We start from the raw sequence: 26,047 nt of genomic DNA, 5'->3' as shown, positions 1-26,047 counted from the left end.
CATCCCCGGGGGTTAGCATCAGACTAGTTGAATTTCAGCCCTCTTCTCTTGGAGCTAAAGCAAATTATGAAGTGTTATTCGAAACAAGCCATGAACAATTTTCGTCTCACATGAAAAACGATGTAAGAAGGCTTCAATTAGGCAGTCGTATTCTGTTATTATTGTTGCTTCTACAACGTGCATAAAAGGAATTTTAAAATGTATTTTTGGGGTATATCTAGAAAGTCATAAGCGGAGATCTTCTTATAAAAGGACCAAACGTTTTTAAATGCTACTGGAACAAACCAGAAGCTACAGCGAAAGACTTCACTGCAGATGGATGGTTTCGAACTGGTGCGCCATCCTCTATACATTGTCTTTCTTACTTACCACTATTTTGTTTCAACAAATAATTCGAACGCTAGCAGCTAAAAATGATATGTTTTTATAGGAGATGCAGCTCAATTTGACAATGGTTATTTCAAGATCCTTGGTCGTCTTTCAGCAGACATTATCAAATCTGGTGGCTTCAAAATCAGCGCTCTTGAAATTGAAACACACCTTCTTGGTCACCCCGAAATTGCAGATTGCACTGTGTTTGGAATCCCTGACGTAACTTGGGGACAAAAGGTATCCAATTAATGTACTGAAATTTCCACAACTGTCTAGCCCGCGATGTTTGTTTTGTAGGTAGCAGCTGTCATCGTGCTCGTGAATCCTGAAAAAAGCATAGACCTAGTAGCTTTAAAAAAATGGTGCAAAGAAAGAATGGCACCTTATATAGTGCCAAGTGAATGGCGAATTTATTCCGAACTACCTCGGAATGCGTTAGGAAAAGTTAATAAGGTAGAATTCGCCAAAGTAGCATTCAGTGACAAACCGGTTGCTAGCAAACTTTAAATATTTGGTCTATGTAGAGAACCAAGGGAGTATGTGGCAACAGACGTTAGATTTTAAGTTTTTCTTATCGTATACAGTGAGACAGTGACATTCGGTTAATAATACATGCCTTCATGTCTGTCATTTGTAACTTTTGGTAGTCATAGCTCATACAGAGTAATAGAATACATGTATTCTATTACTCTGGCTCATAGGTGCGGGCGGCGTGTTGGTGGGGAATCAAGGGAACACTTTGTAGAATTTGTAATATTTGTAAAACTCCAATTGATTTTATGCTGATTCATAGAACAAAAAATCGGATGCAGTTAAAGTAAATTAATCAGAAATAAATTAACTTTTGATTCTATTAATCTATCTACTCTTTAGCTACAACCTTTAAATCCCAAAAATTCCTTTACATCAAATTTCGTCTGAATCTTTTTCTTTTTTTTCTTCTTATTTCTAATATTTGCTACAGTTTCTTGGCATACTGGGCATATTTTTGTTAGTAGTCAAAGTGCGTATTTAAGGTGTGGTATTACGAGATAGTCCTTGTACATATTTTGGTTGGTAACACGTAACTTTCGCACCCTTTTGTGCAACCTTGAAAGCAAAGCGCCACATTGTCTCAAGGTCTTGAGCTATCATTTTTTGGCTGCAATTCAGGAACTTTGTTTACCAGACGCGGGACATTTTGCATTGATGAAATCAGATGTATAGTGTTCTTGTAGTCAGTTGTCGCCGAAGCGTGTTCAGTGGTTCACGTTAGATGATTTTGCAATGGCGTTTCTTATCCTAAAACCAGTCATTTGTTTATTGAGTTCTATTTCATCAAAAAAATCTGTTACTTTGTACAGAGCTGCAAGAAGGGGATTTTGTTCTATAACCTCATGGGAAAACAGAAGAAAAAAATGAATTAATCACACCAGTTTTTCAAATTGCAACCAACCATTTAAATAAAATTGCATTGAAAGACAAAAATGGAACTCATACTTATCAAGAAATCTTACGAAAAAGCTTATTGCTGGCTAGAAAGATTCAAGGAAAGCTTGGAGTTAATAAAACTCAAGAACGAATTGTTTTCCTGTGCCCAAATGATGTTACATATGTCCTTGCACAGTGGGCATGCTGGGCGTCTGGTCACATAGGTAAGTCATACAGTTTATTTTTATCTTGTTAAACTAGTGGTGAACACTTGTATCTGTAAAACAAAAAAAATTAAGAATGGTTTGAAGTTCTTATACCAGATGCATTCATAAACATTTTGTTGTGTTTGGATACATTGTATAATACTGTTATGTTATTCCCGATAAGGTACTCCGTTGCAGATAAGGAAATTGAGATGTAGGTCAAGGTCAATGCATGTCAATGAATGTCAATGAAAAATGAAAATTTTTTTTTTTGCATTGTGCTTAAACTGTCAAATCATTTTAACCCATGGTAACTATGCTGAATTTTTGGCCAGTACGTTCCATCGCTTAAAAATAGATCTCTTTATCGGAGTAAAAATATGTAGCAAAGTACCGTTTCTGATTTTAACGTAAGCTCATTTTCTTGTTATTAATATCTTACATGAATGCATTTGAAAAGCGGTTCCTCTGTCTCCGATGCATCCGCCATCATTACTCTCATACTACATTCAGGTAACATATTTCTTCTTTTTTAAAATTTTGTTCTAATTGCAATCTCATGAATTCCTAACAGGATTCAGAAGCTTCCATTGGCGATTACCACGTCAGACCCATCAAATGTAGAGTTAATGGCATCTTTGTCTTCTAACTTGAATAGCCTTCCGTTATTAGTTATTGATGACTCATGGTCGCATCAAGATTCGTCGTCTTCTCGGTCTGTCGGTGACAAAAAATCTGAGAACATTTGCTCAAGTGTTAGAGTTGAAACGAGTCCACCGTCCATTGATTCGACACTGGCTGGGCTTTTAAGCGAGTTTTCGATGCCTGATAATTTCTATACGCAAGCAAATGCCATGATTCTATATACCAGCGGGACTACTGGAAAACCTAAAGGAGTCCTACTGAGTCACGTAAATATCGACTCCCAAGTCCGTTCCCTGATTACCTCGTGGTCTTGGTCGCCTGCTGATGTAATCCTTCACACCTTGCCTCTGTATCACACCCATGGAATCGTTAATGCTCTTCTTTGTCCACTCTATGTTGGCGCCAGGTATAGCTTGTGCGATCGTCTGCGTGGCGGTTACTTTAAACTCTTAAATATTCGGCTATAGGTGCATAATGCTGCCCAAATTTGATGCCAATTTGGTGTGGTCTAATCTTTTAGGTGTAAACATGTCAAACGGTGAAAGACCAACCGTATTTATGGCCTGTACCCACTATTTATTCAATGTTAATTAACGAGTATCAGCGCAAGTTTGCTGGCAATCCTAAACTAAAAGAGTACGTCAAGACCACTTGCTCGACAAAGATGAGGTTACTTGGAAGTCAAAGTTATTACTTAACTTGGAGATGCTCACACTTATTATCTTTAGATTGATGGTCAGCGGCTCGGCACCTTTACCGGAGTCCGTCTTTCATCAATGGCGATCCATTACGGGACATCAGCTGCTGGAACGCTACGGAATGACAGAAATAGGAATGGCGCTATCTAACCCCATTAAAGGAGAGCGCAGACCTGGTAACAAAAATAACATTGCTCTGAAATCACATAATTGTATTTAGTACCTTTTATCTTTTTTTCTTTTTTTTAAAAGGTCATGTAGGCTTACCTATTCCTGGTACGCGTGTCCGGATCGCTGAGTTTAAAACTAGCTCCGACGGTTCTAAAGTATACTACGACATCCTAGCAGAAGGCAATTCTAAGGCCACCAAAGTTGAACCGGGCAAGGTTGATCATTTTTCCGTATTATCTTTATGAATCTCGATTATACTGATTTGCGATACGTGCAGGCTGGACTTTCAGGCGAGCTTCTTGTCAGAGGTAACAGCGTTTTCCAGCGTTATTGGAACAAACCCGATGCGACAGAGAAAGAATTCACAAAAGATGGATGGTTTAAAACTGGTAATTTAAACAACGTCTCATTATTTAAAAAAAAAAAAAAAAAACTCGGATTACCTATCATATGCGTAGGAGACATCGCCCAATTTAACAACGGTTACTACAGAATTCTCGGAAGAGCATCTGCTGATATAATCAAGTCGGGAGGTCACAAACTTAGCGCCCTCCAGATTGAAACAGAATTGTTAGCTCATCCACGTATTAGCGATTGCGCTGTTGTTGGTTTACCTGATCCCGTTTGGGGACAACTGGTAAAACTTGTGCAAAAAGAACAAAACATTATTTTGGTAATCATAGTTATACGCTTCAATCTCAGGTGGCGGCTGTTTTGGTTCCTAAGGAGCGTAGTAAACTGGAAATTGACGAGCTTAAGTCGTGGTGCAAAAAACATGCAACCATGGCACCGTATGCTATTCCCACAGTTTGGAAAGTAGTAGATAGCATACCTCGGAATGCCATGGGAAAAATCAACAAAAAGGATTTGGTAAATCAGATATTCACTTTGCCTACTTCTCCGTAGACTTAAGCTATATTTTAACCGTGCCAACTATTTTATCAATTGTATTGTTATTCATGAGCTTGCCTTCGCTGTATATTCCCAATTGTGTTTATTATCATATTGACATTTTTCAGGTGGTATAATAAAATTAAAGCATTTAATTACTTTTAAATAACTTTCACTATGCTGTCAAACGTTACTCAGCTACTAGCTTCTCATTCCAGTTTGCCTGATCTAGGATAGCCACATTTTCCTCGGGAAAAAGAATATCTGCTTGAGAAATAGAAACTCAGAGAAAATGGAGGACAAATAACCTTCTGCTCTTGAGAAAGCAAACTAGTTACTGGCCGTAGTGTTCATGGTTTCATCTTTCATTTCTTACCATTTGAAACGATAGTTCACGGACAATATTTTTAGTTGGCCATGTTCGTGTAGCTGATTTCAGAGATCTGTACCGAATATAACAACATAAACTGAAATGGAACAAGTCTTGCCAGCGTTTCAGGTAATTTCTTTTTTTCCCCATTTTCCTTGATGAATTTATATCCCACTTCATTAAAAGCCAAATGAAAATTCAAAAGTACAACATATGTTTTATAGATGCACAGCATGTTTTTTGTTATGGCTCTCGAGCTCTCTAATTGCATGGCAGTGAAAGTGTGGGCTCTCGTGTCGTCAGCTCGTCACCGATCCGTGGCTTGTTTTAGGGAGTTGGAATGGTTTCTGGTAATAGTTTTTAATGAAGGTAAGTCTCATGCTCATCTATAGTTACATTTGATTAATGAGTTCGGTCAGAAAGTCATTCGAAGAGCTTGTCTCCGGTACCCAATGAAATTTCACTTTTTCTATTCGTATTTATGACAGACGGACAAGGCAATTAAGCAGTGTCCGCAGTGTGATCGCTTTGAGGACGACTACCAGGAAAAAAGCGAAGTGTTCCATGTAGCGTGAAGTCTTGCGACATTTCGTGCTATAAGACAGAGATGACGGCTCTTGAACAGTCAGTTGTCGTTAAGGTTCTTGCCACCGAAGAAGCATTTCCAAAGTTCAAGATAACATATCTTCTTCCAACGATTATTAGACTTGTTGTCAGAGTTCCCATCAGAAGAAAAACAAATGGCATCGATTGATGTTTGGATGTCACTTTTGTCGATGATTTGTATCATGGTTGCGCCAAATTGGAGTTTTGAACAAGATGAGATAGAAGATTTCTATGAAGAAACTGTGGTACTGAAAACAAAGACAGGTTCACTGCGAGGTCAAAAAGAGGTTGTCGATTTTAAAACATTCTACTATTCGTTCAAAGGCATTAAATATGCCAAGGCACCTACAGGAGAAAGGCGTTTTCAGGTATTAGTATTTGGATGTTAAAATTTTTTCCGATTTTACGTCATACCTTTTTATTAAATTAGCCTCCAGAAGCAGAGGAACCTTGGTCGGGTATTCGTAATGCTTTAAAAGACGGATATCTTTGCCCTCAATTTAACCTGCAAAGCAACAAACCAGTCGGAGATGAGGATTGCCTGACACTAAACATTTATACGCCTTCTGTATGTCATTTTAGATATTACAGTCCATCTTATTTTAAGAATTTAAACATATTTTCTGAGTCGCAGATACGTGGTTCACGGGCTGTGATGGTCTTTCTGCACGGTGGGGCCTTTGTGACGGGAGGTGGGGTATCGTACTTTTTTGGCCCACAGCTTCTGCTGGAACAGGATATAGTTCTGGTTACCGTACAATATCGTCTCGGCGCTCTAGGTTGCAAACAAAAGCCTAGCTGAAATAATATGTAGTATTGGTTAACCACTGTTTTGTTGTGTGAACAATGATGTTATTTAGGTTTCTTGAGTAGTGGTGATAACCGAGCTCCAGGTAACTGGGCACTATTGGATCAAGTGGCGGCTCTACGCTGGATTAAAGATCACATTTCGGATTTTGGTACTAACGTGTAAAAACTAATAAATTGTCCATTATTGATTTTATCTTATTAACATCGCTGTGCCGAAAAAAGGAGGAGACACCGACTCGGTGACACTGTTTGGACAAGACAGCGGAGCAGTATCAGCAACACTGCTTGGTATGTCGCCTCTAGCTGATGGGCTATTCTCTCGAATTATTGCTCTATCTGGTAACGCCCTGTGTGGCCAGTACATCCAACATAAACCAAGAGAAGCAACTTTGGAACTTGCACGACGGGTAGAATGCTCTGAGATGGGAATGAAAGAAACGGTTGATTGCCTGCGCAAGGTGTCTGTTGAAGATATTATTCTTAAATCCACCGATATGCATGTAAGTACTTGCGTTTCCCACTCTTTTTTTTGTTGTCTTACCCTCTTTTTAATTTGATTACGTGTTCAAGATGTTTTATAGTTTTCCTCGGAGGTTCACGCCTGTGGTGGACGGTGTCGTTATTCTGGCCGATCCTGAAGAAATGCTGACAAAAGGTTCTTTTCATCGCGTGCCTACTTTAACCGGACAAACAAAAGAAGAGGGAGCCTTCTTTTATCGACGTAAACGGCTTTTTATTTTCGTTATTTAAATGTATTTTTAAGTTGTCGTTATTTGTGTTACAGTGACGCTGAATACGTTAAGTAACGGCCATTACGACGACAGTTTTATCGACCAGCTTCCCCGCCTTCTGCCAATGATGTCGGAATTCGATCGCAAGCTTCCGTCTTTATCAAAAGCTATACGACGAAAGTATTTTCGCAACGTCGATCTGGATGAAGAGGATCAGTTTAGACCAAAATATGTCGAGGCAAGTGTGATTGATGATATACTTGTTGTAATAAAAATCATTGTTACATGTTATCTTCGGTTTCGCCCTTAGTTTTTAACTGATTTGCTCTACACGCGCTGCACGGATCGTTATTCACATCTACTCGCAAACCATAGCGTGCCGATCTATCGCTATATTTTCGAATATCGCGGCCAATATAGCGTTGTAAACCTGCAGGGTGAAATCGCTGACTTCGGTATCGATTACTTTCTGTAACCTTCATTGGTTAATTCTGGAAAATATAACTTGTTAATTGCTCTAGGTGTTGCCCAAGGAGACGATCTTCAATATGTTTTTAGTGATCTGTGGGGCAAAGAGTTTCTGATGTCATCCCACGATATCGAATTCAGCCAGAATGTCTTCGTCCCTTTGTTCACCAATTTCGCGAAAACCGGGTATACACAAATAATTTTATTATGGTATCATATATAGAACTCAAAATTATATTCTTCATTTTTTTATAGCGTCCCTACTCCAAAAATTACCGATCATATACCAACGTCATGGACATCGTTTAATAAGAACCGTCGATTTTTACGCATTGGTACAATTTTGGCGGTTGATTCAGATTACCGAGCTGATGCCACTCGTTTCTGGAACGAGGAGATTTCTGCCATATATTCAACTAGTAAGATAAATAAAACTATTGTCAGCACTGCAAGTGCTGTAAAAGATGAACTTTAAACATACATATTATAGATGAAAACACAGTGCAAAAGATTCTTCATTCAAACATTGAACTAATTTTTATCTCTTGATTGTGTTTGTGATTGTGTTATTTTGTTGATTGATTGTGTTATTTTGGTAATACTTACCCAAATATTATCTATTAAGAAGTGGCCTAGCAGCTTTTTGAAACATTCCTTGCCATTGAACAAACATTAATGTTTGCGTAGATTACTTTAAATAGCATGTACACATCATTCAAAGTTGTTAAAAAGTAAGTAGATTCATTGTACAGCAAAAGACTTGTATTTTGGTCAAAACTTTTGCCGCATCACATTAGATCATAGGTACCGAAATACATCATTCGAGTGGGATGCTAAGATCGAATTGAAAGATTTAACATAAAAAACAATTTTGTATACTCGAAGAAAATTGTGCAGATCCAATAAAGCAATACAGGTGAATCTAATTCACTTAAGTGCCGGTTGGTGTCATGGCTGCAGCCGATCCATAAGAAAACAGACGAGAAAGCACGATAGGATAAAAATGTCGAGACGCCATCTTGGATAACTGCGCAAATACTGGTCATGTTACTACGTCACGTTATATCAATAAAAACATTGGAATAAGGCTTACTAGTTTGAAGGATTTTCATTAGCTTGACGTCAAGTTCTTGAGACTGCAAATCAACCACCAAAACCATAAAGGGTACGGCCCTGACGTTTCAGAGCGTACACCACATCCATTGCTGTGACGGTTTTGCGTTTAGCATGTTCGGTGTAAGTAACCGCATCGCGGATGACATTTTCAAGGAAAACTTTCAAGACACCACGGGTTTCTTCGTAGATGAGACCCGAAATACGTTTTACACCGCCGCGACGTGCGAGTCGACGAATGGCAGGCTTAGTAATACCTTGGATATTGTCGCGCAATACTTTGCGATGGCGTTTAGCGCCTCCTTTACCGAGTCCTTTACCTCCCTTACCACGTCCTGTCATTTTTAATTCGACTTTTGTTGTTAGAAAATTCAAAAAATACTTCGAGGTGGCTGAAGAGAGACTGAGGTGCAAATAGGTTATCTGTCTTATTTATTAGAGCGGTTGAATTTCTATTGGTCAAAATCGAACCACCAATCGTATCCATGCTTTCAAAAAGCTCCGCCTTCACGTCTCCATAGCGTCCGAAAAGAGGTTATTAAGAGAACAAAACCAGGATGTGATTGATGTGTTTTAATTCGGTTTTATTTTCTTGTATATCCAACAATTTTATTTGCAGTAAATGGCTCGCACCAAGCAAACTGCCCGTAAATCAACTGGTGGCAAAGCCCCACGTAAGCAATTGGCTACTAAAGCTGCACGCAAATCTGCCCCAGCAACAGGTGGTGTCAAAAAACCTCATCGTTACAGGTAACGAATTAGCAGCTTCCTGTTTTGAAAATCTTAAACATGCAGTTCTGTTTGTTTGGTAATGGTTGTTTGAGCAGGCCAGGAACGGTCGCTCTTCGTGAAATTCGACGGTATCAAAAGTCGACCGAATTACTCATTCGAAAGCTGCCGTTTCAGCGACTGGTTCGAGAAATCGCTCAAGATTTCAAGACCGATTTGCGTTTTCAGAGTTCGGCAGTTATGGCTTTGCAAGAGGCATCAGAGGCTTATCTTGTTGGCTTGTTCGAAGACACCAATTTGTGTGCCATTCACGCCAAGCGAGTAACCATTATGCCCAAAGATATTCAGTTAGCCCGTCGTATCCGTGGAGAACGAGCTTGAACTGCCTGAAATGTTTATTGTAATTTAAACTCTTTGTCCTTTTATTAGCTGTCTCGACAACGGTCCTTCTCAGGACCACCATAGAAATGAAAAGAATCTTGATCGCTAATTTTTTTATTTCAAATTTTGCATTGGCTCAAAGCCTTAAACAATGTCAGTGACTCAATGTCATGTCCAGATGTCCTCATGTCCGGCCGGCATATATTGGCAATCAATTTGGCAACATCCAGTCAATTACGCCATTAAAACGTGTTGCTTTCTCGAGTTCGAATTTTCTAAAGCTCTCCAGTTTGATTCAAGTCAGCTAAAATTTTCTGTAATAGTTGTAATCCGACAAAAGTTACACTATGGGCAACGACGGGAAAATTGAGATGTTTGAATGCCCTATGTTCAACTGCGAACGTTTTTTCGTGTCGCTGAGTCTTCTGAAAAGGCACATGCTTTACCACGTAAAAGGAATAATGCATTATTTCGTATTTTTCATTAATAATTTTCCATTTATAGGCAGGGATATGTCCTTACATGTGTGTAAAATGTGGAACCTCTTTTAAACTAGAGTATGCATTGAATTCTCATTTGAGATTTCAACATGATGAGCAAATGGATGACAAGTTCAAGGTAAAGTAGTTGTAATATTGTATGAAGGTTTTTTAAATTTTTGATTTCTGTTTCAGAGAATCAGAGGGTTCGTTTCTTGCAATATTTGTTCGGCAATGGTCCCATGTAGAGAAAAGAAGGCACATATTGCAACTCATTTGCCATATTAAATGAAATTTGAGCAGAATGTGTTGTGACTCATGCTGAATTTCTGAAAGCTCTTGTTTAACTAAATATTTAACAAGCCGTCTTAAGTTTATTTAATGTTTGAACCAAGAAGTCTTCTGTTTGGTCTCATTTTTGTTTGTGGTTGTTACGTCAAATAATCATCTATTTGGCTTTACTGTTACCAGCCTCATGTAAAGTTCCTGATCATTTAACTTTATTCCAGATATGTGTATAAAAAAAAGTACTTCTTACAGTTATTTTCATGTTAAGGTGAACAGCAAAAAATTTTGTTGATTACGTAACTGAAGTTGATTTGAAACTGCTGTCTAAGTTATGTTTCCTGTAATACAAGATTTTGCATAAATATTTCCATTTTATTTTGATTTAAACTTAGCGTGTTGGGTTTATCGGTTAACGTTTTAGAGTTTACACCTCTAACGTGTAGATAGGAACAAAGGGTTAGCATGGCAGACACGACCTTGGGGCCTAAGGCCAGACAAGAATTTCCCAATAGAGGGAAAGTTACTCGTAATATAAGGCCAACAAGCATTCCAAAAAGATTTCTCTTCAAGATTCATTCATTAAAAAGTTTGCCTAAGGGCATCTCAACTGTTTTACTCGTGTCCTTAGGGCAGATGGCAGCACTCCACCCACTACTCGCATTCCGATCTCTCGCCCCAGTCTCTTACTCTCTTGTGTGTTACATGCACGACCAGTACAACAGTACGATAGTGACGGTTAGGATGGTGTAATGTGCAGACAAAACTGCGTGAATTTTGATCTCACCTCTTATTATTTAGACGTGATCGGTAACGTGTTTAGGACTGTTACTTAATGAAGAAAACCATGGCTTCTACCACTTGGCTAACAAGTAATAACACTACACAGCCGACCCGTGAATTCGTGTTCGAACAAAACTCAACTTTCGCCATCAACATTGTCAAAGAAGCATTAGGCGAGAAGGTAGATTTGTCAAAAGATAAAATCTACAGGACGTTATCAACATGCGTTGGAGAAGTGTTGGCAAATTGTGAATCTCCTATGCAGCAGTTAGTAAATAGACTAGACCTTTCTCGTGGTATAGGCCATGACAAGTTTGCTACATTGGCTGATGAACTGTTTGAAGCTGAAAATGGCTTTATTGTTCTATGGGAGAGGATTGTGACTTTGTTTGCCTTCACATGGGTACTTAGCAAGCAGCTACATACAGACCCTGTTGTGTCATCCAGCAATATCAGCAAGATACTTGCCAGCTACTTAAATGACAAAATTACTCCATGGATCTTGCAACAAGGAGGCTGGGTAATTACTTCAAATTTTGTGTTTACCATAAGCAAATCTACAGTTTTTTTTCTGTATAGATTAAAATCTGTAACGAATTTGGAGATGATGCAGCTGCCTCCAACAAGTGGAAGTACTTCTTTTTAACAGGACTTGGTATTGGTCTGGTCGCAACATATAAATTGACACATTAATCTGTAATTTTTTTCTTGTATGTGTATTGTATGTTTATTTAATTTTAAATGATTACAATTATTCCACAAATATACAATTAAACTAAAATTTTTATTTATTTAAAGGACCCCCAAAAGTCAAACACATCTTGGTTTCCAACACCCTGATTAGATCCCCAGTTTTTTAGGAATTCTGGCAATTCTTCCCTAGTCAAGTTAATGAGTGTTTCTGTTGTCTGTGGGGGAGCTCCAGGGCATTGTTTTCTTTCCATGACATATGTTTTCCCATTAAGTTCTTTTGTCGTCAAATCTCTGTGACAGCCGTCTCTGTCATTTATCGTCGACTTCGATTCTGTTGCACCATTCCAACTATGGAAATAATTTGTGGAAGACCTTATCAACAATTAATCTGTTAGATGGACATTCACAAAACTGACAACACAAATCAACTGTTGACACTCTACCTGGTCGAATAATACATCCCATCTTCTCTGGCTTTTGGTAGCAATGCAGCTAAATTTTTGTCATGTTTGGTAGTTTCATCCAAATCAACTTCATCTTTTCTATTTCTTTTGGATTTCCATTCCCCTTCATTTGGTTGATATGTAAATCCTGGCTTTAGCATTTGGTCTCTAAGTGAAGCTTGTGGATATACAGGCATTTCAGTGTGTTCTTGATGTAAAGGAACATCAGTGAACATTGAAAGATTTTCAAAACTCTCTTTAAGAAGTTTGATCATCATTTTATCAAGTTGATCAAGTTCATTATTCCATTGAGGGCCACCAAACATTTGGTTACTGTCTAAGTTCCGTGAATCTTCATCACGCTCCTCTTCAGGCGGTCTGGAAAAAAATTTAATACGCAATTTAAAAAGTGAATGAAGAAAATAATTTGGATCTGGTGTTTCTGATAGGTATTATTGGATCATCAATATCGCACAAGGAATGACACCTGAGAAAAATGGAAAGCATTTCAAACCTTTTCGCAGGAAACGATAATCCGAAAAATTGGCGAAAGAAATTGTCGAAATTCATAATTTGTTTTCTTTGAAGAACACCTGACGTGTTTTCGTGGCAAAGACAAATTTGTCGAGTAATAATAAATAATAATAACAAAAGGAAGAGGGTAAATTTTCTAGAATACAGCGTTGCCGATGCGCGCATATCACCTATATGCGCATCGGAAAACGGATCCGAAAATCCAAATCCAAATGGCATCGCCGCAATTTGATTTCGTCGTTCTTCTCTTGTTTTCTAGTTCTTTTTCGTCGAGTCTCGCTTCAGTCGACGAAACACTTCGAAAACATGTCGGAAAAGGTAAGGATTTGCATCCGAATGCATCTTTGGAAATTAGTAGCATCTATAGATTATACTGCGTGAAAAATGTCTTTATTCTGTGTATGGTTAGGGCTAAAGTGAAACATGAGGAACTAAAGTTTTGGATAAATTAAGTAAAATTAAAAATTCGACAGTACATGTTTACATGACAGAAATTTTTGTATGGAACACAGGAAGCTCCAAAGGTTCAGGCTCCCAGCAAGAGACGTCCTCGTTATGACCTGGCCGTTGGTTTGAAAAAGGGTTTCAAGACTACCAAAAACCCCCAAAAGCCAAGGCCTTCTCGCAGGAAGGGTGTATGTTAACCTAATCGAAAAGGTGATGTGCTTTCTGTTTGATTGTGGTTTTTGTTTTGCAGAAACTTACTAAACACACCAAGTTCATCCGTGACATCGTTAAGGAGGTCGCTGGTCATGCTCCCTATGAGAAGAGAGCTATGGAATTGCTCAAGATCTCTAAGGACAAGCGAGCACTGAAGTTTTTGAAGAGACGAGTAAGTTCTTTTTATTTTTGAATATTACTGAGCTTATAACAATTGTCATTGCTTTAGCTGGGAACCCATTTGAGAGCCAAGAGGAAGCGTGAAGAATTGGGCAATGTTCTCACCCAGATGAGGAAAGCCCAAGCCGCCAAGTAAACTGTGTATGTGTTCAACAATACATAGGCTTGCATTGTCAGATGTTCTTGTCATTGTTTTTAGTCTGAAAATGCTTCTGAAAACAACACATTTTATAAATTAGTTGAAGGTTTGGACTGCTCCAAAATTGAAGTAGAGGAGCCAGTAGCTCTATTGATCAGGAATTTCTATTGGAGATTTGTATGCTGTATTCAGGGTGTGATATCTTTGAAAGTGAAAAGTCTTAAGTATTTGGCAATCAAAAGAGCTACTGTTCTGCAGTTATAGGTAAATCACTTTCTCGCGGCTAGTTGGAAAGGTTCGTTTGGAAGGAAAAATCGTTCTACTATATGCATGTCTCACTGATATAGAAGACGTAGAAGCTCGTGCGTTCAATTTAATTAAGGGTGACAAATATTTATCATCTGAGAAGCAGGGCACGGTTTTAGCTTGAACAAAATGGTTACGCTTTGCTCCGTATCTTCAGTCATTATTAAGGATGGAATGTGATTCCAAATATTTATTTAATTTGGTAAAAGCACCTCTGGTGTAAGCCGCCAAAACAATGGTTCATGTATGACATGAAAATGATTTCTTGCTATAGTTAATTTATCCGTTGACTCGTTATAATGATATTATTGAAGTGATATTGGGTAAATATTCCTCGCCCGCGTCACACGCCTACAGCAGATTAAAACGAACAACGGGGGTGGGGAAGACTTGAGTGTGTAGCTTGCTTCCCTGGCGGTGTTTTTTTTTTGTGGGCTTTTGCAGAGCAGTTGTGTCATGGCCGTTTGTTGGGTCTGTGTATTTTCGTCTGGTAGGCACTGGAAGACGTGAGTTTTTGTTGCTTGCGATTTCTTTGAACGGCTTCTTGGTCCGTTCGTCGATTTTTACCTACTAGTTGTGACTTTGGTTATTCTATCTATCATTGGATGAGAAAATTTTATAAACGCCCTACAGTAACCTAATTTAGTGATCTACAACACGTCACTTGGGTAGTAAAATCGTGACACAAAGAAGGTTTTCCTAAGCCATCAAGCTGGATAACGACGGTCGAGCCATGAACGGACTTGGTGTCCGAGAGCTTTGCTGTCTTTTTTGTTGTCCTCCTTGGCCATCAAAAATCGCGGCAAAGCTAGCCTTCCTCCCGCCTGAGCCAACCTACACATTTGTGGAAGAGAATGGAGCAAAGCAAGCTATTTGCCTTTCTGATCGAGCAGAGTGGCAATACTCTGAAAGGGAAAAGGAAAATATTGAGGTTTTCTACACACGTACTTCCAGACAAAACCGGATAGCTTGCATGTTTATCAGGTTAGTCTTATACTTCCCATTCTTATCTGTAACAAACTCAACTGACATTACTTTTAACAGGTGTACACCAAATGCTCGTTACACAATTTTATTTTCCCATGGAAACGCAGTTGATTTGGGCCAAATGAGTAGCTTTTATTTAGGATTGGGAACAAGGATCAATTGTAACATATTCAGGTGTGAGAGAGAACCAAGTTTTTTTGTTCTTTAACATGATTGTAGTGAGCAATTTTTGTTGAATTCCCAGTTATGACTATACCGGGTATGGCATGAGCACAACAGGAAAGCCTTCAGAGAAAAATCTCTATGCAGATATTGATGCTGCATGGCATGCATTGAGGACTAGATATGGGATATCACCAGAAAATGTGATTCTGTATGGTCAAAGTATTGGTACAGTTCCAACTGTTGATTTGGCGTCTCGGTAAACACAGTTTTGCCAAAACTCGCGTGTATTCTTTAATTAACGTCATTCCATTGCATTTAGGTATGAAGTTGGCGCTGTTATTTTACATTCTCCCTTAATGTCGGGTATGCGTGTCGCTTTTCCCAAGACGCAGCGCACCTGGTGTTTTGACGCTTTTCCAAGGTATGTATTGTGAACAGGATTTCGTAAGTGTGTATCTTTGTAACTGTGTAAAAGTCAGTGGGCCGTAAAGAGTATTGAATCAAGCAGCAGATTTGTCCTTGAATTGCGTATTATTTTCCCCGGTAGCATCGACAAAGTCTCGAAAATCACATCGCCAGTGCTAGTGATCCATGGAACGGAGGACGAAGTGATTGATTTTTCCCATGGCCTCGCTATCCACGATAAGTGCCCCAAAGCCGTAGAGCCCTTGTGGGTTGAGGTATTTACAATATGTCTCTTTATTTTTATGATGACTCATTATTTCAAAATAATTTTAAAAGGGCGCTGGTCACAATGACGTTGAATTGTACAGCCAATATTTGGACCGTCTGAAACAGTTTGTATCTGTCGAATTGGCCAATTGACAGGTGTCTTTGGCCATCGATGGGAACAGTGCCAGCACCACCTCCAACACGTCCACCGACGGTTGTCTCATCCTGGTACCCGAACGAGCCACCCCAAAAAAGGAATCAATGAACCCAACAGAAAAACTTCTCTAAACATGAAGGAAACCTGAGAAGGTATAAGTAACAACACTCTTTGATCCCCTCAGAACTGGTCACTCACACACGACACCTTAACAGGGAAATTTTTTTTTTATGTATTTTTTTCCTTCTTTTTAAGAAATCCCTTTTTGCGATTTTTCTTGAAATCGACCTGCTTTTTCCTTTAACAAAAAAACGAACTTGCGACAGATCCTATCGATGATCTCACACGTTCATATGTAGTTCAGTTGGCCAAAGTGGTGCTGATGTAGAAAGGATTTTGTGTGGTTGTGTGCGTGTGTTTGCAGTGGACTAATTGCCGATAAACGCGCGTCTTATGATATGTGGGACAGTAGCGCAAGGGGGAACTTCTTTTCAAATGCAGTGTATTTTTGTCCCGTTGCCCACTTTTGTCAGAAAGATGAAAACTGATATCATTTGTCTTTTTCATCCTTCTATTCTACCTCTATCATAAACGGTTGAGTTGGATCCAATGGGAAAAAGAAATCTGGTGCCTCCACTTGGGCCTCTTTCTTTGTTAATTTCGTTTTTATTTGTCGTGTATTATTCGCAGTGAAGGATTATCGTACAAAGCTTTAAAAAAAAAAAAATCCCCTTAAAACGCGTTGGTACCTCCCTTCTTTATTGCGTTTTTGTGTGCTAGTGGGCTGTTAACCACCCTCGTCACTCCATTTATGCTGATTGCATTCGCGTGATCGTAAAATTGGTTCTTCCCTTAATCGACCGCCACCAATATTCCACCAAGTTTCCCTCGTTACGTCTTCATATAGCGATGGGTTAGAAAGTCCCATTTACATTTTCAAAAGTAAAACAAAGGTGCCCACCCCGTTTTTTTTTTGTTTTTTGTTATCTCGTGTGCGTAATTTTCGTTTCAGGCGTCCTATTATGAAAATGTGTGGTTCGTCAAACAACATACGATGGAAGACGAACGAGAAAAAAAAGTCGGTCTTGTTTTGTTGTTTGCTCTACGTACGTGATTATTCGTGCGGCATTATCCATTTACGCCGATGCTCCCACCTGTTTTTCCTCAAATTATCTCCCCTCGTCTAGATTTCTTTGCTCTAGATTCCTTGTTTCATTTTTTAGATTCTCGTATAGTTGCAAAGAGATCAATTCTTTCGATTACAATTGATATCATCTGACGTGGAAGAGAGCAAGTTAGATTTAAGACACGTGAAAAAAAAAAATCCACCGGAAATATTTGTATGAACATGCTATAATTTACAAAATAAAAAGAACAAAAAATTCTCCCAAAAGACTTTCAGGATGCTGTTTTTCAACTCGTATCTTCGACATCTTCTTCCCCTCTCCGGAGTTTTTGTATGATCTAACATTGAAACCGCGCTCAGTCATTTTGTTAATACCTTCTACCAATGTTAGTGAACAATATACCGCTTTGAGACGAGCAATCTCCCTGCAGTCGGCACTTCTCTGGGCTGCGTTGGTTACGGCTTTGGCGCGAGAGGCATACCTAGTAAGTGTATGTTATTAATATATTGTTTGCACTATTTTATTTTTTATTCGTGCTTATTTACGTCAGTGATGTTAACGTTTCATCTAGGTTGAAAGCCGCAATGGAAGCGGTGACGAAGAGAAGTGTTTTGGCGTTTCCGCCCAACGAGTCTTGCATCAGCATCGTCAGCTTGCTATTTCTGTAAGGCGTATGCGGTTGCTCACTGGCCAAAGCTGAAATCACATCACCCAGAGTTGATAACGATTTGTTGATGGAGGAAGCTTCTCGCAGCTGGTCCCCGGATGATCCCGATTTGGCGAAACGCTCGCTGCCAGCCAGATCAAGTAAGCTAACCTTACCCCGTATGACAGTACCATGCAACCGGCTCGTACATTCAATGTTGATGCTAACAATCAGATGGGAACGGCTGCTACGATCGTTCATGCGTGTCGAGCCTGTGTGTCTAGAGTGGAGGCCACGGTAGAACAGATCTGACAGCTGGTTTGCGTCGGTAACGGGTGAAATGCGGGATCCCTGTACCCAAACAATTCCACGCTTGTCTTTTTTTATTTCCAACTTTACCTGATTGTAATCGAAATAAGCATTAGTTATATGCTGCAAGGAAATGCAAAGTGAAAACCTGCATGTAAGTACCTCTGTCTGATCGGCCAAGCGCAAGAGATCGATGAGCTTGTCGTTGTAAAGTTCTAGCATAGAGCAAGAAACTTGGACGTCAAATTGGGCTTGATGGTCTTCAGTTAACTGGAAGATGCGTTCAAAGGTACGAGTTGCCAAACCGGGTTGAATATCATCACCGATAATCGTGTGCGTTTTCCCACTACCGGTCTGGCCGTAAGCACATATACAAACATTGTAACCGTCGAAAGCTGACTGCACAAGTGTCTGGATTCCCCAAAGCGATGGAAAAACACGAGAAGAGTAAGTCAAGGAGCAGTGCGTGAAGTTTCGATAAATATTTACATGCGTATCTTCAAAAACGGTTTCTTGCGTGTCTTCTGGTAGAAACACGCGATCGAAGTGGAACTCTTTGGGTCCCTTTGGGGTGTTTATGACGAGCGTGTAGGGATCAACGACATCGGCAACCGAGTGCTGAACTCTCTGCTCAGCAGGAGTCATCGGTCTAAGTCGGCAGTAAACTCTAATTTTACCTTTGAGATCTTCGATCGTATTGAAATACTTCTTGCGCAGGACTCTTTCCCGATTGATGTCTTCCACTAAGAGCTTGTTAGCCTCCATAGCTTGTTGAAGCTCCCGACCTACTTGTTCTAACTTCTCCATGTTACTCTCTCTATCCCGGTAGATGGCTTCAGTTACTTCGGACTTGAGACGTATGTTCTCCTCTTGTAGGTTTTCTAGGTCGCGTTTCATTACGGAGAATTCTTCTTCTTTCGTTTCCAGATATTGTTCGAAAGCCGCCAGTCTTTCATTCTTATGTTCCAATTCTTGTTCCATGTGAGTGACGTGTCGTTCGAGTTCTTCTAGGTTGGGAACTTCAGGTAGGGAATTGGATTGGCGTAACACCTTCTCCAATTGCTCTATTCTGACTTTGTATTCATTTTCTTTCTGCTGCAATTCGGTGATCAGACCGCGCATTTGTACAAATTCTTTGTTTTCAGTCACCTGATTGTATAGGAAAGCGGTGGTTATTCATAATCATGATCATTCAGAATTTAACTATAGAAACTTGTTTTTCTTCAAGTTATATACGAGCGACATACTTTGTAGGTCCGCTTTCGTTGGATGTTATCGTCGCTGCTTACAAACGTCTTCTCATGAATGTGCTGCTCTGTTAATTGGTACGCTCTTAATACCTCGATGTTGGCCTAAATGAATGTGAAGATCACGACTTGGGTCACGTGTGAAAAGGCAATCGTACAGAATAACTTTAATGGATCTCGTACCGTTAGATTGTCGATGACCATTTGCAATTCTTTGTTTTTTCTATCAAGCTCCTTCTGTTAACGAAAAAAGGGAGAAGCATGCGTGACGGAGCAAGTGCTTTAAATGCCTCTCGTTTCCGTGACTTGGGAACGAAAAATTATTGATCCATGCATTGTTGAATATATATACATACGTTGATCATGTCGCGTTGTGTGGCTTCGGCTCTCGCTTTGTCAACGGCGGGTTCCAATTCAGCGATCGTCGACCGCAGCTGTGTGATGATTTTGTCTCTTGATTGCACTTCGCTCCACAAATGTTTGTTTTCACTGTTGGCCACTGATGGTGACTCTATCGACGAGCAGGTGGAGGTGTTATCCCCTGGATGACTCTCCCGGATGGTAGCTGCTGACTCTTGACTATGGCTCACGAAAAGTCAAGTTGAAAGTTCTTCCGTTTTGCAATGCTGGCTTGCGCACTCACTTACCTGGGTGTACTGCTGCTACGCCAGGTCCAACTCTTGAGAGCGACGCTAGGTTTCATTTGAACGCTGTCTGAATCTCTGTCACGGTCGCTGATAAGCTCTGAAGAAAATTCAGCGTCGCCTAGATCGTCTCCGTGACCTGAATCTCTCCATTCTAGTTCCTCTTTGAGTCTTGTTATTCACCGTTAACAGAAATAGTAAATGACAGCAATGAATTTCAAATACTCTTTTCGTTGATTCGTTCAATTCTTTGTGCTTGCAAACCGTATTGGAATTTTTGAACTCGAGTTATTGAACGGCCAAGAGCGACTGAACTATCTTAGTAAAAAAATATAACAGGAAGTACCGTTGGTATTGCTTCCGCAATAGTTCGTAATCACGCCGACTGGCTTGTTGAGCTAGTCGTTCCAGTTGTAATAAGGCCAGCAAATCGCTTTCGTTGGATGATGCTTCCGTGTTTGTTTTTTTATCACCGACTTTCTTTGGCCGTATTGTTCCACTGACATTCTGAATCGATGGCGTAACCTCTTGCACCGGTTCCAAGGAATCCGGTTCGTCCGTTTCGGAGTTGATTTCGGTGCCAGAAGGAACTAATTATTTATTTTGTTTCATTTTAAATATTTTGTTTTTGCCGTAAATAGAATATTAGCCAACAAAAAGAACACTAATAGTACAACGAAATTGTTAGACGACGATACGCTTTCGTGATTCGTTCCTAATCATTTGTGAATAAATTTACGATCCTTGTGTAAATAGCAATAAATCAAACTTTTGTAGTTGCCAAGTCACGCTACACAGGTTTGGTTTGAAGCATTTCGCTGGAAATCACGAGTACCCAAAAACAACGTACAAGGGTAATGACTTTGAGTTTGACATCATAATGAGCTTACCAAAGGAGGGAAGCTCTTATAGTACATTGCCAACATGCAAATGATTTGTTTTTTTTTTTTTTTTTTTTGTTTGTTTTGTTTTTTTCAGAAAACGGCTTACCAGCAGGAAGGACTTGTTGAACTGCTTTAAGCACCTCCAACCGTCCAGTCAACGTGGCCAGCCGCTGATCGACAATGAGCAATTGCTTTTTTAATGATTCGATATCCGCTCCAGCTTTATCACCGTCCACTCGCCTACCACTGGAAGAAAACGAATAGGATGAGTGAGACAAACGGAACAAACTGATTCCGTCCGGCACAACGTGAACCGCCGGACACATCACTGGATGGAGGAACATCCCCGTTCAAATAGAGGCGACGGACTGGTAGTTTAGTGATGCTCTTCAACTACTCTTGTATATCGCACGTACAACTCTGGGTAGCCAGTGGTATGTACCCATATGTTCTTTTTACCTCCGTGTTGGCTTCCTCCACTGCCACGGATGACTTGCAATCTATGCCGTATGCCTTTTCGACCGTGACGGTACCACATGTCATTGGATAACTTGCAGGCCAGCACGTTGTGAATCCTTTTTGTTTTGAATTTAGGTGAGACGGTCGACATTGTTACCCGGATGGATCAACTTTGGCGGCTTCTGCAAACAGAAGCTTTGCAAAGGGGCGTTCCGACTACGCTGCATCTGGTAATCAATTTGTTACGTTCCTTTAAAAAAAAGTTACGCTCGTTCCGTGGCTAAATGTTACGCCATTATCTAAAACCATTGTTTCTTTTTGTGCTCCCTTTTAATGATTCTTTGGTGGAAAATGGATAGTTGGATACGGTCAGCTGCCTACTAGATAATTTTCTTCCGAAAGGAGCTACACACCCTTTTTATGTATGCTGATGAAGCACCTGCTGCTTTCTAAAAGCTTGGTTCAAGGTCCTATCGACCCCTTTCCCCTCCCATTGCCGCACGCTCTTGTTCATCAATCTTTGACGAAACGAGAAAGAAAAAAATGTGTTCCACTCGATGGAATTGAATCTTTTACACAAAAGGAGATAAAGAGAACAAGGCGATCTGCCCAACTGAGCTAACTATTTGTATTCCTTTGATTTCCTGTTTGCCTGACTAGTCTTTTCTCTTGTATTTTCAGGACCGAGCCCTTGCATCAGTTCAAGCTGAACGACGACCAGTAAAAAAAAAAAAAAAGGCTAACGTGACACAAAATATCGATTTACCTGTGATTATAATTTGAAGCAGCTTCTGATACTGCAGTAATGGATTGCTGTCGATGCTCTTGAATCGTCTGGCGTATTAAAATGTGTTCCAGTCTATAAGCTTGTTGCTTTAGGGTCAGTTTGAGTTGTTCGGCTACGAGTGTTTCCGCCAGCAGGTATCTCGGTTCACGGATGAGCGATAAGGTGAATTGAAATTTTTCACGCCAAGTAACGCAAGATTCTTCTTCGTGGGCTCCCGTCGCAGCGCTCATCGTCGCTTCACTGCTGCACGGACTTTGCGAAAAACGAATGCTGTTGATGCGCGTTCTTGCAAATCGGGAATGAGACATCGTTGACGGCTCGCTGTTATCTTGGCGATTGCGAAAACTGTAGTGACCGCTGAGACCAGAATAATCACTATCACACGTATCTTCACTGTCGTCGTCACTGTACAAGTTCTCGGATAAAGCGTCCTTTGAGCGCATTTTCATCAGAAATTCACGCCACATTTTCAGCTGTTGTAACGAAAGAAAAAAAACGACTGAAACTGCGATTTGCCTCACCAGCAAGTGTTTGCAAAGTGTAGAATTAAGATCAAGGCATCAGCATGTTGGCTCGACCCTCGATGGTTGGTGACTGTCACAGATCGCACCTGATCGAAGCTTACAGATGATCGGAGTTTCAGTTACCCGTCTTCATTCTCTCTCTTGCGGAACACTACGCAGAAGCTGCTGCTTCTTTTAAGAATGTCACACTGTGGCCACAAAACTGCTTCACAGCTATTTAATCCACCTGGCCTGGTCCTTTTTTTTTGTTTTTATTTCACCCAAGTTGAAAGTGCTTGAAATTGTTAAGAGGACATTCGCTAATACGATGCCTTCGACGATCAAGCTTAAACCGTGTCAGATACTTTCAAAGTTGGCAAGTGAATGGACAAAGACAAAAACTGAAGCAACTGAAGAGAAGCCAATCCATCCACGTTGATCAGACCGTGCAGACTGGTATATCCGGTTGGTGTCGGTGCATAGATTCTACAAGAAAGACTGTCAAAGACTCGGGGATTTCTACGAAACTACTAAGTGTATTGCGTGCTGCTCATTTTTTCGTTGGGGGCAATAACCAATGCGATGGGGTATGTAGAGTACATTGCGGGTGGCACGCGACTTGTTTTTTTCTTTTTCGTTTTTATAACTTCTTGTAACATCTTCCCATTTATTTTTTTTTGTTAGGTTCTTGGTTATTGTCGCACACTCGAGTAACTCTCGTCAACTCGCCTGACCGCACTTCCTTCCAAGTTTTCTACGTGTTTTAAAGCTTACTTCTGGGCACTATGTAATATAGGCTTTAAACTAAAAGAAAGTTAGTCGCGTTGCATCCTCCCGCTTTACGCATCAAGTACTCTAAAAATTAAAGGGCGCGATGATGACATTACCTATCGCTAGCCTTTAAGTCTTCAACGATATAAACAATGTAATGCTCGAATAACCATCAACCGTATGCACACATCAGCGCGTTCACCTCTCCTAATAACGGCAAAATGTGCAGTGTTTAATCATTACAGATTGTCTTTCTCTATCCGCAAGGATAAGAACCGAAAACTTCGAATGAATGATCATAATTTGTTTCTTCAGCCACTATTCTCCCTTCCCTCCCTAAGCAAAAGCAAAGCAAGAAAAACTAAACAAACAAACAAAATGCAATTTTTTTTTGTAAAATTAGCAATTGATAAATAATATGACAAAATGGTAGTCTACCATGACAAGTATCATGACCAGTATCATGATCGACCAACACCATTATAGGCTACTGGCTGATTTTGGAGGTTATGGCAACAAACTGGACCTAGAAACATGCCTTTGATTGCTTGGGTATAATGCAGCTGGAATACAGGTATTTCAAGGTAAAGACAAGTCTCTTGTGGTGGTGGAAGTGAATGTAGGTCAGAGAAATTAGTGTGTTAATCGTCCACAGTCTTCCCGGTACAGGAAAGTGGATTTAAACTAGTCACGCTTGTCTCAGTGGTGTTTGCTCCACTGCTGTCTCGTTTTACTCTCTCTACAGTTGATATTCTGCTTTCTTGTGGTAACTATGAATAACAGGAATTTCAATTAATCAGTTAACCAGTTTTCCTCGGTAGGTAAATTTAGAAAATGATCCAATCGGCAATGTATCATTCAGTTATTTGGTGTTATCGTCGACCGTTCGACGAATTTCCTGATAGAAATTCTGTTTAGATGACCTATCCAGCACTCACACCCAGAATAACGATTTCCGGAGGTTCAGGGGGAATTGAGATATTGAACGCCATTTCAAACTATGGTAATAACGTAACGTAACGGTGGCAAAATTTTAGGAGCAAATGATGAAGTATTTTTCTACTTTTTATCACTTTATCTTCTTTATCATCTATCTTTTTACAATTTTATCTACCGGTTTGGCGAGTTTTTCTACAGACAAAAGATATAGAATAGACCTATTTCACAATGCGAAAAGCATGGAATTTTCCATGCGGCAACACCGAAATCGGCCATCTTTATTCCATGTCTCCCTTTCCCAGTGTCATAGCGTCATAGTACTAATAGTTAAAGAGATAGAGCAAGTGGTGAAAGCATAAAAAACAACTAAACGAAATATTTTCACTAACAGCATTTTGTTTCCGTTTATTAAAAATGGCTTGTTTGACGAGAAAACAAACAACTTTATCACAATCAGCGTTCAATTTTGATTAAACTGTGTGATTTTTGTTCAATTCCAGCAGATGTCATTTTTAGCAGATTTTCACAAAAGTGGGAAGGCTATACCCTTCCCATTTTTTCATTTTTTGGCAAAATTTAGATTTGATTAAAACTACATGATTTCGATTGAAAATTGAACGAAAATCACAAATATGGAGTTTATTTCATCACAGGGCTTATAATTTTGGAATAAAACGTAGGAAACAAGTAACCCATATGATTTCGCTAACAGCATTTTGTTTCCGTTTATTAAAAATGGCTTGTTTGACGAGAAAACAAACAACTTTATCACAATCAGCGTTCAATTTTGATTAAACTGTGTGATTTTTGTTCAATTCCAGCAGATGTCATTTTTAGCAGATTTTCACAAAAGTGGGAAGGCTATACCCTTCCCATTTTTTCATTTTTTGGCAAAATTTAGATTTGATTAAAACTACATGATTTCGATTGAAAATTGAACGAAAATCACAAATATGGAGTTTATTTCATCACAGGGCTTATAATTTTGGAATAAAACGTAGAAAACAAGTAACCCATATGATTTCGCTAACAGCATTTTGTTTCCGTTTATTAAAAATGGCTTGTTTGACGAGAAAACAAACAACTTTATCACAATCAGCGTTCAATTTTGATTAAACTGTGTGATTTTTGTTCAATTCCAGCAGATGTCATTTTTAGCAGATTTTCACAAAAGTGGGAAGGCTATATACCCTTCCCATTTTTTCATTTTTTGGCAAAATTTAGATTTGATTAAAACTACATGATTTCGATTGAAAATTGAACGAAAATCACAAATATGGAGTTTATTTCATCACAGGGCTTATAATTTTTGAATAAAACGTAGAAAACAAGTAACCCATATGATTTCGCTAACAGCATTTTGTTTCCGTTTATTAAAAATGGCTTGTTTGACGAGAAAACAAACAACTTTATCACAATCAGCGTTCAATTTTGATTAAACTGTGTGATTTTTGTTCAATTCCAGCAGATGTCATTTTTAGCAGATTTTCACAAAAGTGGGAAGGCTATACCCTTCCCATTTTTTCATTTTTTGGCAAAATTTAGATTTGATTAAAACTACATGATTTCGATTGAAAATTGAACGAAAATCACAAATATGGAGTTTATTTCATCACAGGGCTTATAATTTTTGAATAAAACGTAGAA

At 39.4% G+C, this 26,047-nt stretch overlaps 11 protein-coding genes and 2 long non-coding RNA genes across 17 annotated transcripts in view; 8 read left to right on the top strand and 5 right to left on the bottom strand.

Moving 5' to 3' along the window:
• LOC116917243 (malonate--CoA ligase ACSF3, mitochondrial) overlaps positions 1–1,002 on the top strand; it is a 2,646-nt gene extending 1,644 nt beyond the window's left edge. The window contains 4 exon segments of the mRNA XM_032922654.2: positions 1–122; positions 222–333; positions 431–609; positions 670–1,002. The exon segment at positions 1–122 is cut by the window's left edge and continues 15 nt beyond it. Coding sequence (XP_032778545.2) covers positions 1–122; positions 222–333; positions 431–609; positions 670–879 — 623 coding nt within the window. The 3' untranslated portion in view covers positions 880–1,002.
• A 364-nt stretch (positions 1,003–1,366) lies between these two features.
• Positions 1,367–4,548, top strand: LOC116917241 (malonate--CoA ligase ACSF3, mitochondrial). The gene is given in 12 exon segments (XM_032922652.2): positions 1,367–1,746; positions 1,748–2,006; positions 2,449–2,501; positions 2,563–2,577; positions 2,579–3,039; positions 3,101–3,197; positions 3,199–3,302; positions 3,362–3,507; positions 3,584–3,717; positions 3,780–3,891; positions 3,961–4,139; positions 4,205–4,548. Coding segments are annotated over 12 exon segments (1,872 nt in total). The 5' UTR covers positions 1,367–1,638; the 3' UTR covers positions 4,409–4,548.
• Positions 1,852–2,378, bottom strand: LOC123470060. The gene is made up of 2 exons (XR_006643476.1): positions 2,140–2,378; positions 1,852–2,059 (listed from the first exon to the last, which is right to left on the bottom strand). It is a non-coding gene; the product is annotated as an uncharacterized LOC123470060 (long non-coding RNA).
• A 146-nt stretch (positions 4,549–4,694) lies between the features above and the next one.
• LOC116917244 (carboxylesterase 4A) lies at positions 4,695–8,299 on the top strand. Of its 2 annotated transcripts, none has more exons than XM_032922659.2 (13): positions 4,695–4,892; positions 4,988–5,132; positions 5,252–5,403; positions 5,469–5,737; positions 5,800–5,937; positions 6,004–6,148; positions 6,230–6,328; positions 6,402–6,679; positions 6,750–6,900; positions 6,964–7,148; positions 7,221–7,365; positions 7,432–7,564; positions 7,634–8,299. In XM_032922659.2, the coding sequence occupies exons 4-13, from the start codon at positions 5,504–5,506 to the stop codon at positions 7,851–7,853; spliced, it is 1,728 nt and encodes a 575-aa protein (XP_032778550.1). In that variant the 5' UTR covers positions 4,695–4,892; positions 4,988–5,132; positions 5,252–5,403; positions 5,469–5,503; the 3' UTR covers positions 7,854–8,299. The 2 variants fall into 2 exon arrangements, with proteins under 2 accessions (XP_032778550.1, XP_045025538.1); XM_045169603.1 differs by having other exon boundaries at positions 5,434–5,737.
• Positions 8,126–8,503, bottom strand: LOC116917339. Its single transcript, XR_004391098.2, has 2 exons — positions 8,472–8,503; positions 8,126–8,405 (listed from the first exon to the last, which is right to left on the bottom strand). It is a non-coding gene; the product is annotated as an uncharacterized LOC116917339 (long non-coding RNA).
• An 18-nt stretch (positions 8,504–8,521) lies between these two features.
• LOC116936805 (histone H4) lies at positions 8,522–8,833 on the bottom strand. The gene has a single exon (XM_032943955.1). It carries the CDS (start codon positions 8,831–8,833, stop codon positions 8,522–8,524), a length of 312 nt encoding a protein of 103 aa, XP_032799846.1.
• Positions 8,834–9,052: 219 nt separating this feature from the next.
• LOC116917321 (histone H3) lies at positions 9,053–9,682 on the top strand. Its single transcript, XM_032922776.2, has 2 exons — positions 9,053–9,241; positions 9,319–9,682. The coding sequence occupies exons 1-2, from the start codon at positions 9,114–9,116 to the stop codon at positions 9,599–9,601; spliced, it is 411 nt and encodes a 136-aa protein (XP_032778667.1). The 5' UTR covers positions 9,053–9,113; the 3' UTR covers positions 9,602–9,682.
• A 2-nt stretch (positions 9,683–9,684) lies between these two features.
• LOC116917324 (gastrula zinc finger protein XlCGF32.1) lies at positions 9,685–10,730 on the top strand. Its single transcript, XM_032922780.2, has 3 exons — positions 9,685–10,050; positions 10,106–10,219; positions 10,276–10,730. Exons 1-3 carry the CDS (start codon positions 9,949–9,951, stop codon positions 10,366–10,368), a joined length of 309 nt encoding a protein of 102 aa, XP_032778671.1. The 5' UTR covers positions 9,685–9,948; the 3' UTR covers positions 10,369–10,730.
• Positions 10,731–11,027: 297 nt separating this feature from the next.
• LOC116917315 (bcl-2-like protein 1) lies at positions 11,028–11,929 on the top strand. Its single transcript, XM_032922769.2, has 2 exons — positions 11,028–11,668; positions 11,728–11,929. The coding sequence occupies exons 1-2, from the start codon at positions 11,201–11,203 to the stop codon at positions 11,839–11,841; spliced, it is 582 nt and encodes a 193-aa protein (XP_032778660.1). The 5' UTR covers positions 11,028–11,200; the 3' UTR covers positions 11,842–11,929.
• Positions 11,849–12,967, bottom strand: LOC116917308. The gene is made up of 3 exons (XM_032922761.2): positions 12,799–12,967; positions 12,285–12,662; positions 11,849–12,213 (listed from the first exon to the last, which is right to left on the bottom strand). The coding sequence occupies exons 1-3, from the start codon at positions 12,852–12,854 to the stop codon at positions 11,937–11,939; spliced, it is 711 nt and encodes a 236-aa protein (XP_032778652.2). The 5' UTR covers positions 12,855–12,967; the 3' UTR covers positions 11,849–11,936.
• Positions 12,968–12,982: 15 nt separating this feature from the next.
• On the top strand, positions 12,983–13,834 carry LOC116917318 (60S ribosomal protein L36). Its single transcript, XM_032922773.2, has 4 exons — positions 12,983–13,136; positions 13,331–13,453; positions 13,516–13,650; positions 13,708–13,834. Exons 1-4 carry the CDS (start codon positions 12,993–12,995, stop codon positions 13,792–13,794), a joined length of 489 nt encoding a protein of 162 aa, XP_032778664.2. The 5' UTR covers positions 12,983–12,992; the 3' UTR covers positions 13,795–13,834.
• A 694-nt stretch (positions 13,835–14,528) lies between these two features.
• LOC116917301 (alpha/beta hydrolase domain-containing protein 17B) lies at positions 14,529–22,262 on the top strand. Its single transcript, XM_045169604.1, has 12 exons — positions 14,529–15,087; positions 15,148–15,264; positions 15,335–15,511; positions 15,575–15,676; positions 15,803–15,935; positions 15,997–16,236; positions 17,479–17,541; positions 17,602–17,695; positions 17,783–20,911; positions 21,036–21,470; positions 21,536–21,630; positions 21,760–22,262. Exons 1-6 carry the CDS (start codon positions 14,837–14,839, stop codon positions 16,078–16,080), a joined length of 864 nt encoding a protein of 287 aa, XP_045025539.1. The 5' UTR covers positions 14,529–14,836; the 3' UTR covers positions 16,081–16,236; positions 17,479–17,541; positions 17,602–17,695; positions 17,783–20,911; positions 21,036–21,470; positions 21,536–21,630; positions 21,760–22,262.
• Positions 17,409–23,233, bottom strand: LOC116917225 (kinesin-like protein KIN-14E). 4 transcript variants are annotated; one of them, XM_032922624.2, is made up of 12 exons: positions 22,167–23,232; positions 21,048–21,187; positions 20,404–20,647; positions 20,061–20,228; positions 19,770–19,992; positions 19,597–19,650; positions 19,414–19,518; positions 18,656–19,315; positions 18,329–18,577; positions 17,757–18,256; positions 17,614–17,692; positions 17,409–17,548 (listed from the first exon to the last, which is right to left on the bottom strand). In XM_032922624.2, exons 1-12 carry the CDS (start codon positions 22,652–22,654, stop codon positions 17,498–17,500), a joined length of 2,961 nt encoding a protein of 986 aa, XP_032778515.1. In that variant the 5' UTR covers positions 22,655–23,232; the 3' UTR covers positions 17,409–17,497. The 4 variants fall into 4 exon arrangements, with proteins under 4 accessions (XP_032778515.1, XP_045025536.1, XP_045025535.1 ...); XM_045169601.1 differs by having other exon boundaries at positions 18,329–19,315; XM_045169600.1 differs by having other exon boundaries at positions 17,409–17,692.
• Between the last annotated feature and the right edge of the window lie 2,814 nt (positions 23,234–26,047).

This window comes from Daphnia magna, linkage group LG2 (genome assembly GCF_020631705.1).
Source record: "Daphnia magna isolate NIES linkage group LG2, ASM2063170v1.1, whole genome shotgun sequence".
Taxonomy (NCBI): Eukaryota; Metazoa; Arthropoda; class Branchiopoda; order Diplostraca; family Daphniidae; genus Daphnia; species Daphnia magna.
Note: the sequence above shows the minus strand (reverse complement) of the source record. Positions and strands in the feature narration are given on the sequence as shown.

What these genes read in the sequence shown, in the direction of transcription:
- LOC116917244 (XM_032922659.2), top strand. Translation starts at nt 5,504, where the DNA reads ATGGCATCGATTGATGTTTGGATGTCACTTTTGTCGATGATTTGTATC. An exon ending in AGATCACATTTCGGATTTTG is followed by an intron (nt 6,329 to 6,401) that starts GTACTAACGTGT and finishes TGCCGAAAAAAG; the next exon opens with GAGGAGACACCGACTCGGTG. An exon ending in GGGTGAAATCGCTGACTTCG is followed by an intron (nt 7,366 to 7,431) that starts GTATCGATTACT and finishes TAATTGCTCTAG; the next exon opens with GTGTTGCCCAAGGAGACGAT.
- LOC116936805 (XM_032943955.1), bottom strand. Translation starts at nt 8,833, where the DNA reads ATGACAGGACGTGGTAAGGGAGGTAAAGGACTCGGTAAAGGAGGCGCT.
- LOC116917321 (XM_032922776.2), top strand. Translation starts at nt 9,114, where the DNA reads ATGGCTCGCACCAAGCAAACTGCCCGTAAATCAACTGGTGGCAAAGCC. An exon ending in AAAAAACCTCATCGTTACAG is followed by an intron (nt 9,242 to 9,318) that starts GTAACGAATTAG and finishes TTGTTTGAGCAG; the next exon opens with GCCAGGAACGGTCGCTCTTC.
- LOC116917324 (XM_032922780.2), top strand. Translation starts at nt 9,949, where the DNA reads ATGGGCAACGACGGGAAAATTGAGATGTTTGAATGCCCTATGTTCAAC. An exon ending in AAAGGCACATGCTTTACCAC is followed by an intron (nt 10,051 to 10,105) that starts GTAAAAGGAATA and finishes TTCCATTTATAG; the next exon opens with GCAGGGATATGTCCTTACAT. An exon ending in AAATGGATGACAAGTTCAAG is followed by an intron (nt 10,220 to 10,275) that starts GTAAAGTAGTTG and finishes TTTCTGTTTCAG; the next exon opens with AGAATCAGAGGGTTCGTTTC.
- LOC116917315 (XM_032922769.2), top strand. Translation starts at nt 11,201, where the DNA reads ATGAAGAAAACCATGGCTTCTACCACTTGGCTAACAAGTAATAACACT. An exon ending in TCTTGCAACAAGGAGGCTGG is followed by an intron (nt 11,669 to 11,727) that starts GTAATTACTTCA and finishes TTTTCTGTATAG; the next exon opens with ATTAAAATCTGTAACGAATT.
- LOC116917308 (XM_032922761.2), bottom strand. Translation starts at nt 12,854, where the DNA reads ATGAATTTCGACAATTTCTTTCGCCAATTTTTCGGATTATCGTTTCCT. An exon ending in TTATCGTTTCCTGCGAAAAG is followed by an intron (nt 12,663 to 12,798) that starts GTTTGAAATGCT and finishes ATTTTTTTCCAG; the next exon opens with ACCGCCTGAAGAGGAGCGTG. An exon ending in GGGATGTATTATTCGACCAG is followed by an intron (nt 12,214 to 12,284) that starts GTAGAGTGTCAA and finishes ATTGTTGATAAG; the next exon opens with GTCTTCCACAAATTATTTCC.
- LOC116917318 (XM_032922773.2), top strand. Translation starts at nt 12,993, where the DNA reads ATGCGCATCGGAAAACGGATCCGAAAATCCAAATCCAAATGGCATCGC. An exon ending in GGCCTTCTCGCAGGAAGGGT is followed by an intron (nt 13,454 to 13,515) that starts GTATGTTAACCT and finishes TTTGTTTTGCAG; the next exon opens with AAACTTACTAAACACACCAA. An exon ending in TGAAGTTTTTGAAGAGACGA is followed by an intron (nt 13,651 to 13,707) that starts GTAAGTTCTTTT and finishes TCATTGCTTTAG; the next exon opens with CTGGGAACCCATTTGAGAGC.
- LOC116917301 (XM_045169604.1), top strand. Translation starts at nt 14,837, where the DNA reads ATGAACGGACTTGGTGTCCGAGAGCTTTGCTGTCTTTTTTGTTGTCCT. An exon ending in TGTTTTGACGCTTTTCCAAG is followed by an intron (nt 15,677 to 15,802) that starts GTATGTATTGTG and finishes TTTCCCCGGTAG; the next exon opens with CATCGACAAAGTCTCGAAAA. An exon ending in TAGAGCCCTTGTGGGTTGAG is followed by an intron (nt 15,936 to 15,996) that starts GTATTTACAATA and finishes TAATTTTAAAAG; the next exon opens with GGCGCTGGTCACAATGACGT.
- LOC116917225 (XM_032922621.2), bottom strand. Translation starts at nt 22,654, where the DNA reads ATGTGGCGTGAATTTCTGATGAAAATGCGCTCAAAGGACGCTTTATCC. An exon ending in TCAACAAGTCCTTCCTGCTG is followed by an intron (nt 20,648 to 21,047) that starts GTAAGCCGTTTT and finishes ATAAATAATTAG; the next exon opens with TTCCTTCTGGCACCGAAATC. An exon ending in TGGTCATCGACAATCTAACG is followed by an intron (nt 19,519 to 19,596) that starts GTACGAGATCCA and finishes ACATTCATTTAG; the next exon opens with GCCAACATCGAGGTATTAAG.